Source organism: Notechis scutatus, chromosome 16 (genome assembly GCF_049901735.1).
Source record: "Notechis scutatus isolate UNSWTSFEM ecotype Mainland chromosome 16, rNotScu1.2, whole genome shotgun sequence".
NCBI classification, from domain to species: domain Eukaryota; kingdom Metazoa; phylum Chordata; class Lepidosauria; order Squamata; family Elapidae; genus Notechis; species Notechis scutatus.
This window is the reverse complement of record NC_142024.1, coordinates 7,149,538-7,167,392: the sequence shown is the minus strand read 5'-3', so window position 1 is coordinate 7,167,392 and position 17,855 is coordinate 7,149,538. Positions and strand designations below refer to the sequence as shown.

The 17,855-nt window shown below is 45.4% G+C and overlaps 1 protein-coding gene and 1 long non-coding RNA gene across 2 annotated transcripts in view; both read left to right on the top strand.

Moving 5' to 3' along the window:
• Positions 1-1,464: 1,464 nt before the first annotated feature.
• Positions 1,465-16,593, top strand: RCC2 (regulator of chromosome condensation 2). Its single transcript, XM_087944792.1, is given in 14 exon segments — positions 1,465-1,569; positions 5,162-5,518; positions 7,071-7,164; positions 10,114-10,257; positions 10,362-10,493; positions 10,937-11,025; positions 11,324-11,438; positions 11,527-11,693; positions 12,373-12,553; positions 12,683-12,788; positions 12,995-13,067; positions 14,307-14,352; positions 14,355-14,383; positions 15,331-16,593. Coding segments are annotated over 13 exon segments (1,608 nt in total). The 5' UTR covers positions 1,465-1,569; positions 5,162-5,191; the 3' UTR covers positions 15,436-16,593.
• A 10-nt stretch (positions 16,594-16,603) lies between these two features.
• Positions 16,604-17,855, top strand: part of LOC148129416 (uncharacterized) — a 55,575-nt gene continuing 54,323 nt past the window's right edge. Inside the window, exon 1 of the long non-coding RNA XR_015745521.1 lies at positions 16,604-17,660. This is a non-coding gene — a long non-coding RNA (uncharacterized LOC148129416). The remainder of the gene's footprint in view (positions 17,661-17,855) is intronic.

Below are 17,855 nucleotides of genomic sequence, written 5' to 3'. Positions count from 1 at the left end.
GAGTTAAAAAAACAACAACCACCAAGTTATACACTGAACAACTGATTCACTTAGCAGCTGTGGCAAGAGGTCATACATTTGGGGCAAAACTCACAAGTTTCTCGCTTCAATTCAATTCTGGCCGTTAAGTCGAGGACTGTATGGAGACAGCCAAGTTAGGACAGGGTGGAGAAATCCATAAGAATCAGACCAGATCTGATCTAGCAATTATTTAAGTACACGTTTTCCCCATGAAAAAGTCCAATTTGACTTTGTGCTTGGAGCAAAAAAAAATAAAAGACTCCAGACACACCCAAGAGGCGTCCCAAGCAATTAGGACAAGTTGAGACAGCTTCCGTGCAACACAGAACGGCTCATTATATTTGAACCCAGGTGAAGGCAGCACCTGAGGGATTTCTGCCGCGGAGGCTTGGAACGCTCCAGCGAAAGGTATCTTTTCTCCTCCTTCCCAGCATCCCTTCTGCAACTGGTTTTAACTGGTTCTGTGGGAATCACTCACTCCCGCACCTGTCTGTGGGCCCCAACGAGACCTCGATCTCGGGGCCGGGAGAGAAGCGGGTTTGGAGATGTGGCCAGCGGTGCAGTTCCTGTGATGGGAGAAAAAGGGTAGGATTGAAAGAGCAAAACTTCTCAATTCAACAGGGGAAGAGGGTGGCCACGGTGGGAAAACCTTGCCGAGGAATTCTGCGAAATCTCTTAAGTTTGCAAATTTTCTTTTTCCCCTGGGTGTGTGTGTGTGTGTCCAAACTTTGCCATTCTGCCTCCTCCCTTCCCTTTTTGCTGTGTGCCCACCAAAAGTGTGCACTATTTCTTTTAACGCTCCAACCCCCCCCACACACACACACCATGAATTCTGTGTAATCCAGAAACTGGCTTCATTGCCCTGATAAAATAAACCACTGGTTTTTCCTTGTAAAAAAAAAAAATTGCCCGTTTTGCTGATTGCAAAATCGCCGTTTTTGCAAAACTTACAACAATAATAATAATAATTTTTTTAAAGGATCATATTTTCGCAGTTTTTGCAAAACTACAACAATAATAATAATAATTTTTTAAAAGGATCATATTTTCGCAGTTTTTGCAAAACTACAACAATAATAATAATTTTTTAAAAAGGATCATATTTTCGCAGTTTTTGCAAAACTACAACAACAATAATAATAATAATAATTTTTTAAAAGGATCATATTTTCTCCTTACCGGAGTCATCCTGTCCTTCAGGGGGTGCTGCGCAGAGGCGAGCGGGGCCCCTTTCCAGACAAACTCCAATCCCGAATTTCTCTCCTTTTCCTGCCCGTACATGTGTTTCTGTTTTGTACTGGCGGCGCCTATTTATATTTTAAGTCTATCGGGTGGGTGGGCTCTGCCAAAGCCGTTTTTTTTTTTTTCCCTCTATCATCCCCCCCCCCCTTCACAGGAAGTAGTGCAAAACATTAAAAAAAAAAGATTTCAAAGCTTGGCTTGCCACCCCCCTCCCAAAAAAAAAAAAAAAAAGCAACATATTTGGGGCTGACTTTTGCATTTGCAACCCAGCTTTGCAATTTGATCCACGCTGCAGTTGGCAGGAAGGTGAAAGTTGGCGACGTGTTTTCTTTCTTTCTTTCTTTCTTTCTTTCTTTTTTTTTTTGCAAGATTGACGGAAGGAGGAGGGGGGGCAGAGAAAGACTACGGAGGGGGGGTGAATTTAAAAAAAAAAAGGGGAAGGAAGGCGGATCCACGTGGTTTAATCGGAGACAGACAGAGGTCCCATTGTTCAAAATCAATAAAAAAAGGAGGCAGACAGAGCAAACGGGGCGGGGGGGGTTGTTAAAAAGGGACGCTGCAAAGGGGGGGTTTCCTCCTAATTCTCAACTTGCACTGAGGATCGTAATTTAGCAAAGAAGCCCCCCCCCCTCCTTTTTCCCCCCTTCCAGAGGCCAAATAAAGCAGCCCACCCCTCCAGAAGACGTCTCCAGATCTTGCAAAGTTTGTTTCCATTTTTTTCCCCCTCCTTCTTGGGGTTTCTTTATAGATTTTTGCAAAAACGGGGGGAGAAGAAGGCAGGTGCAAGGCGGATTTTTTTTCTCTTTTTCCTTTTTTTTTTTTTTTTTTAAGGCCAGGAAGGCGTCTTCGTGGGGGAGGGAAACAGACGGAGGAGGAAGAGGAGGAGGAGGAGGTTATATTGGAGAGTCTCGGGGCAAAGGCCCAGCCTCCTCCTCCCCCACCCAAAAAAAAATAAAGTCAAGAAGAGGAGAGGTGGGTTTGAAAAGGGGGGAAAAAGAAAGAATGAAAAGAGGAAGGAAGGAAGGGGGGAAATAAGAAGGGCAGGGGCGTCTGGTTTGGAAGGAGAAGGGGGGTTCCGAAGAGAAATGTTTTTGCATTGGCGGAAAAGTCCCCACCGGGAGGGGGGAAGAGGTTGGAGGGTCGCGTTTTGTGCAAAATTACCTGCTTTTGCAAAAAAAAAAAGCCGCCTGTTTGGGGGCTTCAAAGGCGAGCTGGGGGGACTTTTGCATGCGGGGCTTCCCTTGCAAAAATGCGGGGAGGGGGATTTTTTATTTTTGCTGGGACTTCGCGCATTGTACGGGGTTTTGTGGGGGGGCAAAGTGGGTTGCGTGCAGTCCCAGACGCGTGTCCGGACGTGGGGGAGGGATGGCGACGCGATTCGGCTCCCCTCGCCTTTGTTCGGCGGCTGGCTTGGTGGGGAGGGGAGGAGGAGGAGGAAGAGGGTCCGGTGCCCAAATCCTCCTTTTTTTCCTTTTCTTTTTTTAAACTTTTTTTTTTTTTAAAAAAAACTCTTCTTTCCTTCCTTCCTCGTGAGAAAGTTTGCAATTCTGATTTTAAGTTTTGCAAAAAGAAAAAAAAAGTAACAATTCCTAAAATTCCCTGTCTGTGCATGGAGGGATGAGAGCGATTCGGTACCTTTTTTTTTTTTTTTTTTGGAGGGGGAGGGAAAGAAAACTTGGGGAGGGGGAAAGTAGCAGCAGAAAAGGGTTTGGAGGAGGGGAGGGGTCTTCAGGAGAGACGCGGGGGGAGGACACGAGAAAGGAGGAGACAGACCCTCCCCTTAGAAACTGCCTTTAAGTCTCCCTGATGTTGAAAATGGGGGAGGGGGTTTCTTTGGGGAGTGGCAAGGAGAGAGGAGGAGGGGGGTTAGGGTCTGGAAGATGGGGGGGTCTTTCCCCTCCCAATATCTTCAGCCTGCACCCCGTTTGCAGCCCTGAGAAGTTTTGGCAGCGAGGAACGAACTTTTAAAGTGGGGGCTCCTTTTAGGGTCCTGTTTTTTCACACACACACCCCCAAATAAAAAAAGGGTTAGCGGGAGAGAAATCTCCCTGTTTTTTGGCCTGGGTTAGAAAGAGGGGAGATAAGCAGCTTCACCTGGTGGCCTCCTTTCCTCTGGGGGGGAGGGAGGGGCTTCGTGGCCCTGCACCACCACCCCCAGCCTTAACCTGGCTTGAAGGGGAAAATAGATCCGGGGAGGGGGACATCTCAGTTTGTATCATTAAGATTTCTTGCCCCTAAAGGTGGTTTTTTCTGAGGGGTAGACAGGAAGGAATATTTTTTGCAGTAAAAATGCAACTTTTCCTAATTAAATTGCTCATTTTGGTCCATGTTCCTGCCCCTTCACCCTTTTTGGGGGGGAGTTCTCTCCAGGCCCCACCAAATTGGGTTTCCAACCCTGATGAGCTTTTTATGGGGGGGGTCCCTTTAAAAACTAACCCTGATTGATTTATTTCTCTTTCTCCCAACAGCCCTCCTCCGACCCCCTCTTTTTTTGGGGGGGGCTGCCCTTCCTAGGGACATTTTAGGGGGTCAAGCCCACCCAGATTTGGGTTAACTGAGTTCATGTCTTGGTTCAGCAGAGAGCCAGGGTTTTAACTATAGCTACTTCTACTTTGGTTGGAAGTTTCTTCAGCCAAGCCAGCCAAGTTTTCTAATCCTGGCTAGTTCCAGTTTGGTTCTCTGGGGCTGCATCTTGGCTTGTTGAGGGGCTGAAGGTGCCCATCTGTAGGGCTTTGGGCCTTATCTGAGGAGGGGGCTGAAGACAAGCCTGTCTTTACCCCCGACTTCAGAGGTTTGAGTGGGATTTGGGGAAGGGTCTTCCTGGGCCTCAAAAGACTTTTGGAGAACAGGAAGAGCGTGGGAACTTTTTTTTTTTTAATTCTTTTTGTTTTGTATTTCTTTTCCTTTCCTCTTCTCATCTTCCACTTTTTTTTTCTTTTTTCTTTTTTCCTTATTTCTTCTCCCATCCCTTGTGAGGGAAGAATCATTTTTAAATAATGACTTTTTATTATTTGTGAGGGAGCTTTTTTTTTTCTGTTAGTTGTGCAAACTTCCTCATTTTTAAGGGGAAACGGGGAAAAAAATGTAGGAGGGAAAAAAAATCAAATATTTTTCTTCCCTTTGGTCTTTTTTACAGCTTGGGTCACTTCTGCCTTTATATTCTATTTTATTGTCATTTATTTTGGGATGATCTCCTGCCAGGAGGGAGAAAAATCCCCTGCTTGGTCAGCTATAAATTGATTTTTTTTTAGCAGCTGGGAAAGGAGGAACATACCTGAGATCGGGCACTTTTGCTTTCTACTTCAATTTTCAGCTGCTTTTTTTGTGTAAAAGTACTTCCATGTTAGGATGAATGCAAGTCTATTTCAAACTTAAGCCACTTCAAGATGTGCGGACTTCAACTCCCAGAGTTCCTCAGCCAACATGGCTGACTAGGGTATCTTGGGAGTTGAAGTCCATACCTGTAAAAAGTTGAAAAAGACAGGTTAATTAAGTTAATACTACTATTACTCTTCTGATCTGCTCCTTGGGAGCAAATTCCGCTGAATGTAATGGGTTTTTGTTATTTTAGGCGCACGCATCCAGGTATTTTCCATGAAATGCAAGATTGTGCCCTTAAGCAAACTCCTTTGTGTAGAATAATAAAATACCTCTTTCACAAGCACACCCTTATAAAAAGGTGCGCAAATGCTAAACTCACAGCCTTGCAGCAGATACGAGGTTGTGGGAAGACACAATTATTGTCATTTATCTTATTTTGGAAACTTAGGGTGAATTTCCTTGCTGTTTCTTTGCATTTCTCTGGGTTTTTTTTGCACCCTTTTGCAAGGCGGCTGTTTTTTCTGCGTTCTTTCCTTAGTAATCTTACTTTTTTCTTTCTTTCTTTTTTTTTTTGCAGAAGAGAAGCAGAGGATAGGAAGCTACGAAGATGCCCCGCCGGAAGGCAGATGCAGCCAGTTCAGGGAACGGCACAGGGACAGCGCGCAAACGGGCGAGCACCGGCCGAGGGGGCCCGCTGACCGCCAAGAAGAAGAACCGAAGCGGTGGGGGCAGCAGCAGCGGTAGCAGCAACAACGGAGGCGGGGGCAGCAGCGGAGACGAGCAGGACGGGCTGGTGTTGCCGCTGCTGTCCGCCCCCGGAGGAAGCAAGAAGGCGCCACGGGCCGGAGGGCGAGAGCAACAGAACCCGCCCGGCTTGCAGTCCCCCCAGGCCGCCGTGGTGGTCAACGAGCCCGAACACACCAAGGAGCGCATTGTAAGGGGAAGATCCGTCTTAACCTATCTGGGAAATGGGTCTAGGGTTGTACACGGGGGCGGGATTCCAAATTGCACGCTCCTGGTTCCGCGCCCTCAAAAGATCGTCCTCGCGCGGGGCTGTTTTTGAGCTCAGCTGAGGCGCGGCAATCTGTTTGGCTGTGTGAATCAGCTCAGCTAAAAAAATAAATGGAATAAAGGAAGGGAAAGAGCAGGGGGTGGGTGGATCGGGCCAACCAGATGTGGTGTTTGCCAGTTCTCTGAACTGGTCGAAATTTCCACTACCGGTACGCCAGAACTGGTCCGAACCGGCTGAATACCACTCCTGGTTGTGAGTTTGCAAATGAGAATACAGACTCCCTTTACGGGCTAGACTAGAGGGGTCTTCCAGATGGGGAACATTGCCCACCTCCTCCTTCCTGCCATGGTGAAGCCCTTCTATGCTGGATGCATTTGGTGCTGTCCTCTTCCGCCCATTTTTCTGCCTGCGGTTTCCTTTTCAGAGTGCTAAGAAAAGGAAGGATGTTTCAATTCATTCATTAAAAAGACCAAACTCATGAAAGCAACCTCTTCCTCCCTATTGTTTGTCCCCACCCACAGAAAAAAATAAAAAAGTTCTCCAGAACAGACTACAGACTGAAATGCAGGATTAAATAGCATGTTGTTGGCCAGTTTTAGCTTTTTTTTTTCTTTCTTTTTTTTTTTGCAAGCTTTAGCTTTTTTTATTTAAAAAATAAATTATTTATTGAATGCTGCATCCTTTCATTTTCATCCAGACTACAAATATGGGAACTTCTCTCTTTGGGATCTGATCCCCTCTGGTTTTTGTCATGGTTGAAAAGTTGTGTGAACACAGAAATTTTGCCGTTTTACCCCCCCACCCTCCTCCAATTTCTGCCTTTCACTAGCAAGTTTTCCACAAATTAAAAAACTCGTAAAAACGGCTATGGATGTTTCCTCTTTTATTTCTACTTGGACTTTGTGCTTGAGGTGGAAAATAATGAAACTCTGATTTTGGGTTTTACCGATTAGATTTGTTGTTACAGAAATGGTTTGTTTCTATTATTACGAAAAAGTAAAAAGTTGAAGGTAGATCTTAATACCTTATTCAACTGCACCAAAGGAGTCGGAAGAGACTATCCACGTCTCTTTTTCCACTCCTAATTTCCCTAATACTTGCTTTTGTATTCTTTTTGTATGTCACATTATAAAATAATAAAACTAGGGGAAAAAAACCTGTTTAAAAAAAATAGCTATCCGTGTTTCTTAAATAAATGCAGGGTTCTCTTTATTTTTGTCGAAGGCTAAAAGATGCATCTTGTCTGCTAGGGGTGCTTAAAACTCTCCCGTTTTCTGCTGTGGTATTTCGACCCATGCTTTTAGCTTTCCGCTTTTAATTCCTGATTCTTCTGGTTCCGGGGACTTGACATAGTCCTCACACCTAAAATCAAATGCTTTGTTTTTCTTCATGTTGCGAAAGAGCACCTTATTTCGTTGTTCTCAGGTTTCTGAGCACAATGACAATAAATTTATCTATCTATCTTCCTTTTCAGAAACTGGAAGGCTCGAAATATAAAGGACAGCTTTTGATATTTGGAGCCACCAACTGGGACTTGATTGGCCGGAAAGAAGTCCCAAAACAACAAGGTAAATAAGCTTTTGTCATTTTTCTGGATTTAATGATCTTCCTGCATGGAAACACAGTTGAGGAAGGCCACTATTCCAGCCACCTGTGGCTGCGGCCGATTGCTCTTATGTCTAAGCGAAGATCTGTGACTGGATTCAGACAAGGGTGGCTGTTGTTGTTTTAGGCTGGGTTCCTTTAATGGGCTCCATTAGACTTTTATTCCAGAAGAAATATAAAGCACCCCTTTTTTGGTAAGCTATGGGAAAGCCTGATGATGTTTTCTTCTTCCCCTGTTTAAATAAACACACGGCAAGAATGCACAGGGAGCCACCCAGAAAATAGACTATTTTAAACAAAAAGAAATTAAAATCATTTGGGCCAGTTTAAGTGGTGGAGAGTTTGGGAAACCCAAAACAGCAGTTCCTAACCTATATATATATATATATAAGTGAAATAACCACTCATGCATCATCACAATCTACAGATCTCTAAAACCTACAAAGTTGAAATGTGGCACGTATGTTCCTCTTGGCTTCTAGGTCCTTGCTAAGAAAGGATTTTTCGAAATGACCATCAGAGCCATTAGTATTTCCTATATTATTATTATTAACACGCTCTGATGCTAAGGAGTTCTACTCCCCCTCCCCACCTGAAAAGAAATCTGTTCCAAATGCAAAAACACAAGCAGAGGAGACGAGTTTCAGTTTTAATTTCACAGCAACAACCAGCTTTAGTACAGAACAGTTGAGCTAAGCCACGCCCAGTCTCCTTGCTCACACAGCAAATACTGTTTCAGTTTCCAAACAGCCCTCAACTCACACACTTGACAGGACACTAGCCAGAGGAATACCGATGGATGCTGGTAGGCAGAGGCAGAATTTTTTTCCCCCTTATTTTCCTCCCCAAAAACTAAGCCCGAACATAAGGATGAGAATTAGAATAATGAATAATGAATTAAATTATTTATTGGCCAAGTATGATCGGACACACAAGAAATTTGTCTCCAGGACATAAGCTCACTCTGTGTGTGTGTGTGTGTGTGTGTATAATATATAGATATATAGATATAGAGATATATAGATATATAGATATAGATATAGATAGATAGATAGATAGATAGATAGATAGATAGATAGATAGATAGATAGATATAGAGAGAGCAAGTCATAGGTCATAATCATAGTTAACAATGATTAGTTACAAACAATTGACAAATCATAAGATACCAATAGGAGAAGATAGTAGAGAAGATGAGAAATGAGATATTGCTGTCAGAATTATGTGTTCAGCAGAGTGGTAGCACCGGAGAAAGAAACTATATGTTTTAAATTGTTTTGCCATGCCATGCCCTAAGTGGAGAAGTTGAAATAGATTATGTCCAGGATGCAAGGGGGTCTGTAGATATTTTCTCAGCCTCTTTCCGATGGCGTACAGTGTGCAGATGCTCCATGGAAGGCAGGCTTGTTGCGATAGCTTTTTTCCCCTGCACTCCTAATTATCTGTCGAAGTCTGCCCTATTTGGTCGCTGTGCCAAACCAGACACTTCCATTGAGGTACAAACCCTTCTATAGGGAGCTCAGCAGCTCAAGGCTCCATTTGCAAAAAAATCTCTTTTCAGGGTCCGCATTCAAAGGAGAAATGCCCCCGCAGTCACCGCTCGCATCCCACCACCGCTGTTATCTCAGGGCTGACGTCGCAGTCTCCAAGCTAGACTAAGTCCCTTTTGTTTTGCAGTCTGGGCTCAGGCTGTAATCTTCAGCAGGAGGCACCAGCAGACGGGGCAGAGTCTGGCTGGCGCAGGGCAAAGGAGGCACAATAGGCGGGCATGTAAAAATGCATGAACTAACTTCAAGGCTTCCAGCCTCTGGTTCTCTCCTGCTGAGAACCCAGGAAAAAGTTCCATTTCTGGGATTTCCTGGGCAAAAACACAACACTTGGGACTCCGTAATGCGCATGGAGGAAGTTTTAGTCCACAGCCGGCAGATATTTTTTTCTGCTTTACACAAATTTTGCACGTTCACTTTTTATTGTTGTGCTTCTAACTTTTCCAAGCAGCAAAAGAGAATCTTAATTGGTTGATTGGCCATCTTAATTGGCCATCTTCTTAAAAACAATTTAAATATAAAGAAGAACCTAAGTCTGAATTATGAACAGCCACCCAGAAAGCACGTTCAGCAACAAAGGAGACCTCCCCAGCGGCCCAATCTTTCATTTCATTCACCTGTTTCCTTATTTTATTTTACTTTTTTAAATTTTCCTTTGTTCTCCTACTTTTCTGTGCTTGGCAGCAGTTCTCTGGCACCATACAACCCATTCAGCTATGCAAGAAACAAATTGTGGTTAAAAATGTTCCAGCTTAATAAGTTGCATGAAAGCATTTAAAAAGGCTGAGCCAAGGAATATTTTTTTTTAAAAAAAGGTTCCGGTTTCATTGTATTCATATATTGGGGCGGAAAAAGGTGGCTCAATGGCTAAGATGCTGAGCTTGTTGATCAGAAAGTTCTGCGGTTCGAATCCCCAGCGCCACGTATCGGAGTGAGCTCCCATTCCTTGTCCCAGCTTCTGCCAACCTGGCAGTTCGAAAGCATGTAGAAAATGCAAGTAGAAAAACAGGCACCACCTTGGGTGGGAAGTCACAGCGCTCCGTGCGCCTTCGGCGTTTAGTTCTGCCGTCCACATGACCACGGAGACGTCTTCGGATAGCGCTGGCTCTTCTTCGGCTTTGTGATGGAGATGCGCAGCGCCCCCTAGAGCTGGGAACGACTAGTACGTATGTGAGAGGGGAACCTTTTACCTTTATTGCGGTGGGAGCTGGTACCGTTTATCTTCCTTTTCTGATTAGTCCAGGCTGTGTGGGTAGTCGTATGTTTTAATCATTTATATAGCGTTTTTGGTTGTATATGCGATCCGGAGTCCATTAGAATTGGGTGGCTATACCAAATTTGAATTAACAATAATAATCTTTGCAGCTGCTTATCGCAACCTTGGCCAGAATCTGTGGGGGCCACACAGGTACGGATGTCTCTCAGGAATCCATATCCGGACAGTAATTTCGGGCCCGTGTGCCGCTCACAGCCTCTTCATCACCGTGGAAGGGAAGCTGTGGAGCTGGGGTGAGTCCATGGCTTCATTTCTGTGTGTCTTAGCTTATCAAGACCTCCTTGGAAAAATGCACGGAGCACACACAAACGGTGTGTTTCCCTGTGTGTCTCCCCAGGACGCAACGACAAAGGACAGCTAGGCCATGGAGATACCAAGCGAGTCGACGCCCCCAAGCCTATAGAAGTGCTGAGCAGTGAGACAGTCGTGTTGGCCGCTTGTGGGCGCAACCACACACTGGCCCTCATAGGTATTGGAGCCTTGGGTTGTGTGTCTGTGCCTTTTCTTTTCCTTATAAAGTTCTGCCAAGATATTTTAGAACGGTATTTTTTTTTTAACCTGGGTCGTTTTAAGATGTGTGGACTTCCACTCCCAGAATTCCCCAGTCAGCTATGAATTCTGGGAGTTGAAGTCCAGGCGTTGTTTTTGTTTTTTGGGCTGGAAATCAGAATTATCTTGCAGTTGCCAGCAAAAATAGCCCTATGGCAAGCAATGGGTTTGCTTAACAGTTGCCACAAAAGGCATAAAATCGGGCAGGATTATGTGGTGACTTCCTTAGTGGCTTTCGTGACTTGTGACCAAATTGTGGTCGTAAATTGGAACTATTAAGCTGCATTCTCTATTGGGTTGGGGCAGGTTTTGGCCGAGTGGGATAAGAAGGGCCTTTTTTTTTTTTTAATCTTTTCCTTCTAGAGAATGGATCTGTTTTTGCTTTCGGGGAAAACAAGATGGGGCAACTTGGATTGGGGAACCAGACCGACGCCATTCCCAGCCCTACGCAGGTACAAGAAGCAAAGTTCAACGTGCAACATTGGTTATGATATTCCAAATTCACCTTTTTCTCCCTTTCCCCCATTTCTCATTGCTTTGAACTACCAGTTCAGATTGTAAAAAAATACCGCATCTCCCTCAACTGGAAACATTCACGTTCCAGCTTCTCTTTCAAGAACTTTTAAGGTCCAATTGGCCAAAGAGATGCGTATTAAAAAGGCAAAATTTAACACAGGCTTGTGCTAATAGCAGACTAAAGTGTCCTTGAACTCATTTTTTATTTTTATTTTTATTTTTGTTCTCTTTTAGATCATGTACAACGGCCAGCCGATTACCAAGGTAGCTTGCGGGGCAGAGTTTAGCATGATTATGGATTGCAAAGGGAATCTTTACTCGTTCGGTTGTCCTGAATATGGACAGCTAGGTAGGAATTTCTACAGCCTTGGATGTCTTTGGGGAGAGAAAGTTTTGAAGGACGCCCCCTTAGATGCGAACTTTCTGCCACACAACAGGACACAACTCCGACGGGAAATTCATTGCCCGAGCCCAAAGGATAGAATACGACTGCGAGCTGGTTCCCCGTCGCGTAGCCATCTTTCTCGAGAAGACCAAAGATGGCCAGATCCTACCGGTCCCGAACATCGTTGTGAGGGATGTGGCGTGTGGTGCAAATCACACGGTAAGATGTTTAGTTCTCTGCGTGGTTTGTGTTCGGCGACAAACTTTGACTGATGAAAAACGGGGAGTTACAGAAGATGGAAAGTTGGGTCGGTGTGCTACTTTTTAAACTATTTCTTGCTGTTAAGAAACGTCACAGCAGGTTGGAGTAGATGAGGAAGAAAACTTTTAAAATATTTTCTCTGCTGTTTCCAAATGTTTAAACTTTAAAACATTTTCTCTGCTGTTTTCAAAACACCTCATTTAAATGTTGCTGGTTAAATAGGATATGGCTGGAATTGCATTCTTGCCTCAAAATGGACCCTTCAAAATGAAGAATAAAAGTTTGAGGCCAAAACCTTTTTTTTTTTTTAAACCAAAGTTGGAAAAATCCATCACTCTGGAATCTTTTATGAAACTTCAGAGTTGAAGAATATTTCATCTCAGCTTCCTCCTCCTCCTCCTCCTTCTTCCTCTTCTTCCTCCTCCTCCTCCTCTTCCTCCTCCTCCTCCTCTTCTTCTTCTTTCTTCTTCCTCCTCCTCCTCCTCCTCCTCCTCCTCCTCCTCCTCCTCCTCCTCCACCACCACCTCCTTTCTCTTTCTTTCCTCCTCCTCCTCTATCACCTCTTCTCCTTCTTCTCTCTTTACTCCTCCTTCTCTTCAATCTACATTTTAATTCACAACCTCCTGTCATTCTCCAGCTCATCCTGGACTCACAGAAACGGGTCTTCTCCTGGGGATTTGGCGGTTACGGCCGATTAGGACATGCGGAACAGCGGGATGAGATGGTGCCACGGTTAGTGAAGCTTTTCGACTTCCCTGGCCGCGGGGCTGTGCAAATCTACGCAGGCTACACCTGCTCTTTCGCGGTCAGCGAAACAGGTAAGCTTGGCCTGCTGTCAATTAGACATCACCAGGAAGTGCCTGTTTTTATCTCTCTCATGGAAATCGCTGTCTGTTTTAACATGACAGTTTTCAAAACGTTTCTTTCCCCCTTGGTGCCTGCTGCAGGAGGCCTGTTTTTCTGGGGAGCAACGAACACGTCCCGAGAGTCAACGATGTACCCCAAAACCGTCCAGGATCTATGCGGCTGGAAAATCCGTAGTTTGTCTTGTGGGTAAGGAAGCTATTTTATTCTTCTCTTCTGCTTTCCTTCATTTACCTCTTTCGTCCTGGAAGAAGAGCTTGGGTCCTGCAGGAGAATTCCCCCTGATCCAGCGGTTAGCTATGCTGGCTGGGGTTTTCTGGGTGCTTTCGTTTAGAACATCTCTCCACTTTCTACATCTGCAGCTCTTCTACAGTAACTTTCTGCCTCCTTTTCAGGAAGAGTAGCATCATAGTGGCAGCGGATGAGAGCACCATCAGCTGGGGACCTTCTCCTACCTTTGGGGAGCTGGTAAGAGGGTGGTTTGGCTGATTTATATAATACGTTTATTTGTCACCCATATCACAGCAACCACTCCGATGCCAGTTAGATGGTGGCTTGGCAGTTTTGCTGGTGATGGGCCTGACTTAGCAGCAAAGGGTTTTTTCTTTTATTTCTCTATGAAGTTGCCAGTTTCCCCCACTTAGAAAATGTGGAGAACAGATTGGAAAATGGGAAAATTCCCAGAAGCGTAGATTCTTTAACACGGGGGGAGCTTTTGTTCTCTGAAAAGGCTGTTCCAAATTACAGATAGTCCTCAACTTTACAACCACAGATGAGCCCCAAATGGTATGTGGCTGTGAGACGTTTTATGACTTTTCTGGCCACGTTCGTTAAGTGAATCGCTGCCAGTTGAGTGAGTACGCTGGGCCAAGATGTAGTGATAGGCATTTATTTCTGACTCTTTGTTACCCTTTGCCCTCATGCTTAGACCCTTTTTCCCCTGAAAAGAGGGAGAAAGAAAGTCCCAGGGGGGGGGGACACCCCAAAAAAAGCCCCCGGGGAGGGGCGCCGGGGGGGGAGAAAGAAAAAAAAAAAAAAAAAAAAGAAAGAAAAAGCACCCCCCCCCCCCCCCCCCCCCCCCCCCCCCCCCCCCCCCCCCCCCCCCCCCCCCCCCCCACCCCCCCACCCCCCGCCCGCCCCCCCCCCCCCCCCCCCCCCCCCCCCCCCCCCCCCCCCCCCCCCCCCCCCCCCCCCCCCCCCCCCCCCCCCCTGTGGCTGGATGAGGGTCTGTTAAGCCCTTTTTTGGGGGTGGTGTTTTGGCTGCATCTCAGAACCAGCCTTTGGCACAAGAAGGACTTTTGACAAAAGAAAATATGCTCCATTTTTTAAAAGAAAAAATATCCTTTTGATCTGGATATTTACTGAGAGAGGTCTGGCGCACCGAGACTCTTCATCTTATTTGGTGCAGTGAATCTTTATTAGTCCTTTTCTGACAGCCTCCTGCGTATCTGCTTATTTAAATTTTGCTGATTTGCCCAACTTCAGATATTTTTTCCATAACAAAATTATTGGTGCCAGCTGAGTGGGTGTCTGGTTAGCTCAGCTGTTCTCCATTCAGAATCCGGGAAAGCAGGTGCTAAGTTTAGCTTTGTGTGTGTGTGTGTGTATGTATGTACATGCACACACGCACAACAGAGAGAGAGAGAGAGAGAGACAGACAGACACGCAGACGGAGCCTGCTGGGTTCCTTCTCTTGTTTTTCTTCAGGGTTACGGAGATCACAAACCGAAGTCTTCAACCGCAGCTCAGGAGGTGAAACGCTGGATGGGATTTACACGGAACAGGTAAACGGATTAGAGGGGATCCCCAACCTTTCGACCCGGTTCGGCGTAGCTGCGCCGCCATCTTTAGAAAACACTTCCGGTGCGTCACGGAAACTTTTCGGAGAAATGGCTTTCATCACGAGCTGCGCCCCATCTTTTTGATACAATAGCTTTTTACCAAAAAGATGGCGGCGCCAGCAACCAGCGCCCGGTAGGCTTGTTCCGCGCCCGGTAGGTCCGCGGACCGGCGGACCCCTGGATTAGAGTGTCTGTGAGTGGGTGGATGGATGGGAGGGAGGGAGGGAGGAGAAAGAAAGAGGAAGGAAGGAGAGGGAGGGAGGGAGGGAGAAAAGAAAGGGAAAGAAAGAAAGAAAAAGGAATGAATGGGTGGGAGGAGGGAGGGATAGGGGGATAGATGATAGACAGATATAAACAGAGAAGATAGGTGTATATATATATGTATTGTATGTATGATAGAGACAGATGGATAGAGGTGTGTGTGTGTGTGTGTAGTGGGGAGGGGAGGGAAGAATGGAATGAAGGAGGAGGTTTTGGTGGGAAGAGAAGGAAACACAGGGAGTGCAAGAGGAGGAAGTAGGGGTTTTTCTGGGGGTGGGAGCCAGAAGGGAGGGATAGGACGGGGAAAAGCTAAACCTGTGTATTGGTTTATTTAATAATTACACTTCAATCTCCTCACATGTTGAGCCTATTCAAACTACTGTATAAAGAGCAGGGATATTGGCGGGACTCAACCGTTGCGTGTATGACGAACACTTTTATAGAACGTGCAAAACGCCCGGCCTCTGCCTTCGGGGAGCTCTGCCTCCTAACGCCTTGCAGCGCCTTTGTTTAATGCGCAAACACGACGATTGCGCGAAGGTGTCGTGCGGATCGTTTGGCGCCCGCGAAGGGAAGTGGGGTTTGGGCGATCCAACCAGCCATCCCGTCTCTTTTTTTTTTTTTTACAGGTAGCCATGGGCTACGCACACTCCTTGGCGATTGCCCGCGATGAGAGCGAAGCCGAAAAGGAGAAAATCAAGAAATTGCCAGAATACAATCCACGCACCCTCTGACCCGGGCACGTGACTCTTTCCTCAACCAGGCAAGCTGCCGAGTGCCCCCATTGGCGGTTGGCGAAGAGACCGCGGGCCGCCCCTCCGTGCGTTTTGTTAGACTTCTGAGATATCGGTTTTTATACGCCATTTGAAGTTTTCACTACCTGTTCCTAGGACTCTTCCGTGCCCTGCTCCCTCCACCCCTTCCTTTTCTCCCAAGGTGGCTTCCTTGTATTTTGTTTTTGTTTCTTTTCCCTTATTTTTGTGGTGGTGGAGGAGGATAAATTGAAGAATTCGTCTCTTTTCGGTCACCATAGTCCGATGCCAATTTCAGCAGCATTTTGTCCATTTGTTCATCCCCTCTTAAACCTGTTTGGGACCAGTAAGCCATCATTCAAACTTGTTTTTTTCTACTGCAAAGAGTGGCCTACGCTTTGTGTTTTGTCCCCGAAGAAGGCACTATATATATATATATATATATTTTAATTTCTGTGCCTTTTGTAATTTCCTTTGGTATAATTGGGCGTCAGGCCTCTGAGTTCAAGAGTTCCCATTGATTTGAGCGATTGTGCCACTGTTTTTCCGTGTTGCCACAGGCGCTAAGCGGCATTGTGTGTTCCTTTGTGACGCACAGCGTTGCTTTCTCACAACCTGGTTCGTTGGGCATCTGGGGGGAAGGGAGACTCGTAGGACGTTTTCCTTGAAAGTTGTCCTGAGATTAGCAGGCTGACCACAGGAGGGTGCTTCAGATCTGGTTTAAAAACAAGTGAAGTGAACTTGTTGCCTTGAAACATATAGCTGGAGGGAAATCTCCCTCTCTAGGCTAAATTCTGATCCTGGTACTTAAACTGGAGGAAAAAAAAATCCTTGTTTATCTTTTTCTCTTCCTCGGTTGGCATCCACTTTCCTAGAAAGTGGAAATTTTGAGTTCCTCTTTCGAAAGAGGGATTTCTTCAGATCATTTAATGACGTCTGAGCGGTTGGTTCTGAGACTGATGCGTCAGGCCTCCCTACCACTTAGAATATTTTGAGTCTGGGGAACGGCATGACTGCAGACCCCTTCTTTTGAACCCCTAAGAGGCAACCCACCCTTTGATCCCTGATTGTGGAAACTGCACACAGTTTCCCAGAAAAGCGGATGATGTGTTTCCAGCCTTGTGGGAACTTAATTTGCAGCTGCCTTAGTCCACCATTTGGTGTTTGTGGGATGGAAATGTTGTGCCTTGAAAAAGCTACACACGGCTCTTTCCCCTTTCACCATCATTGGCGTCCCTCGATGGGGTTCAGCCACCTTTTTACCTGCTAACTTTGAGTTAGAACAATGAGCCATCAACCAGGGGGGGAAAAATAAATAAATGGAAACCCACCACGGATAGATGGCACTTGGGGAAAGTTGGAAGGCCGGCAGCACCTGCTGACTGGATGCTAAATTTGCAGTTGAGAAAAATCATGATGTCGACTCCCTTTGCACAGGGCTGTTTCAAAACATTTTCTTCTTTTCCTGTTTTGGTACGTTCAGCCACGTTTGGTACCCCCTTTTACTGTTTTATTCATTTTACCAGATGTTCCTCTTTCTTCATTGCCTAAGTCGTTCTAACCCATTATGAGGGACAGACTGACATTTTCCCCTTTCGCCATCATTGTAACGGGGGATGATTTATTTGCCATGGGAGAGGAAGAAGAAAAAAAGGTACCGGTACTTCCATTTTCACCAAAGAAATGGCTGTCTTTGTGCTAAGTAAAAAAGTTTTGCTTTTGGGATAAAGGTCTGCGTTTAAAACTGCTGGCTTCTTGTCTTCACCAAGGGGAAGAAGGGGTCAGCGGGACAAGAACAAATTTAAGTTAAATGAGATGGGAAAAAGGTTTTAGCCTAGTCTTGGCCTTCTCTTTTGTTTGTTTTTTCCCCTTCATTTTATTTTATATTTCTCAAATGTTTAAATAAATGATGGGTTTGTTTAGACTTTGCAGTCTTAATTTCTCCTTCCTTCTGTACTGACCTAACAGTAGAGATGATCCTGTTGCATAGCCAAATATTTTTAGAACAAATCTGCCATGCAGATTGTTAACTCCTGATCTGGCTGAAAACAGGTCATGGAATTGCCTGGAAAGGCAGCTCTAGGTTTCAGATCGTGGGGTCCAGTTCACTGCCAAGTTCTGGAGAGAGTTGGTCAAATCAATTGAATACCCCCAAGGGATTAACTCAGCTTTTCACCTGAGTACTCACGGGGCAGCGGAATGACTAGGTGTGTAATACGTCTTTTCTTCAAAATGATAAGTTGAAAATGTTGTAAGTTATCAAGGAAGAATAAACAATAAAATAGCGGTCAGGTATAAAACTGTCAAGATGTTTCTGGAAGCATTTAGAGTTTTAGGAAAGTGAGTGTTGAGAAACAACTTAATCCCTCCAAAAGGGAGGCAGAATTTTCTGTTAGAACAGA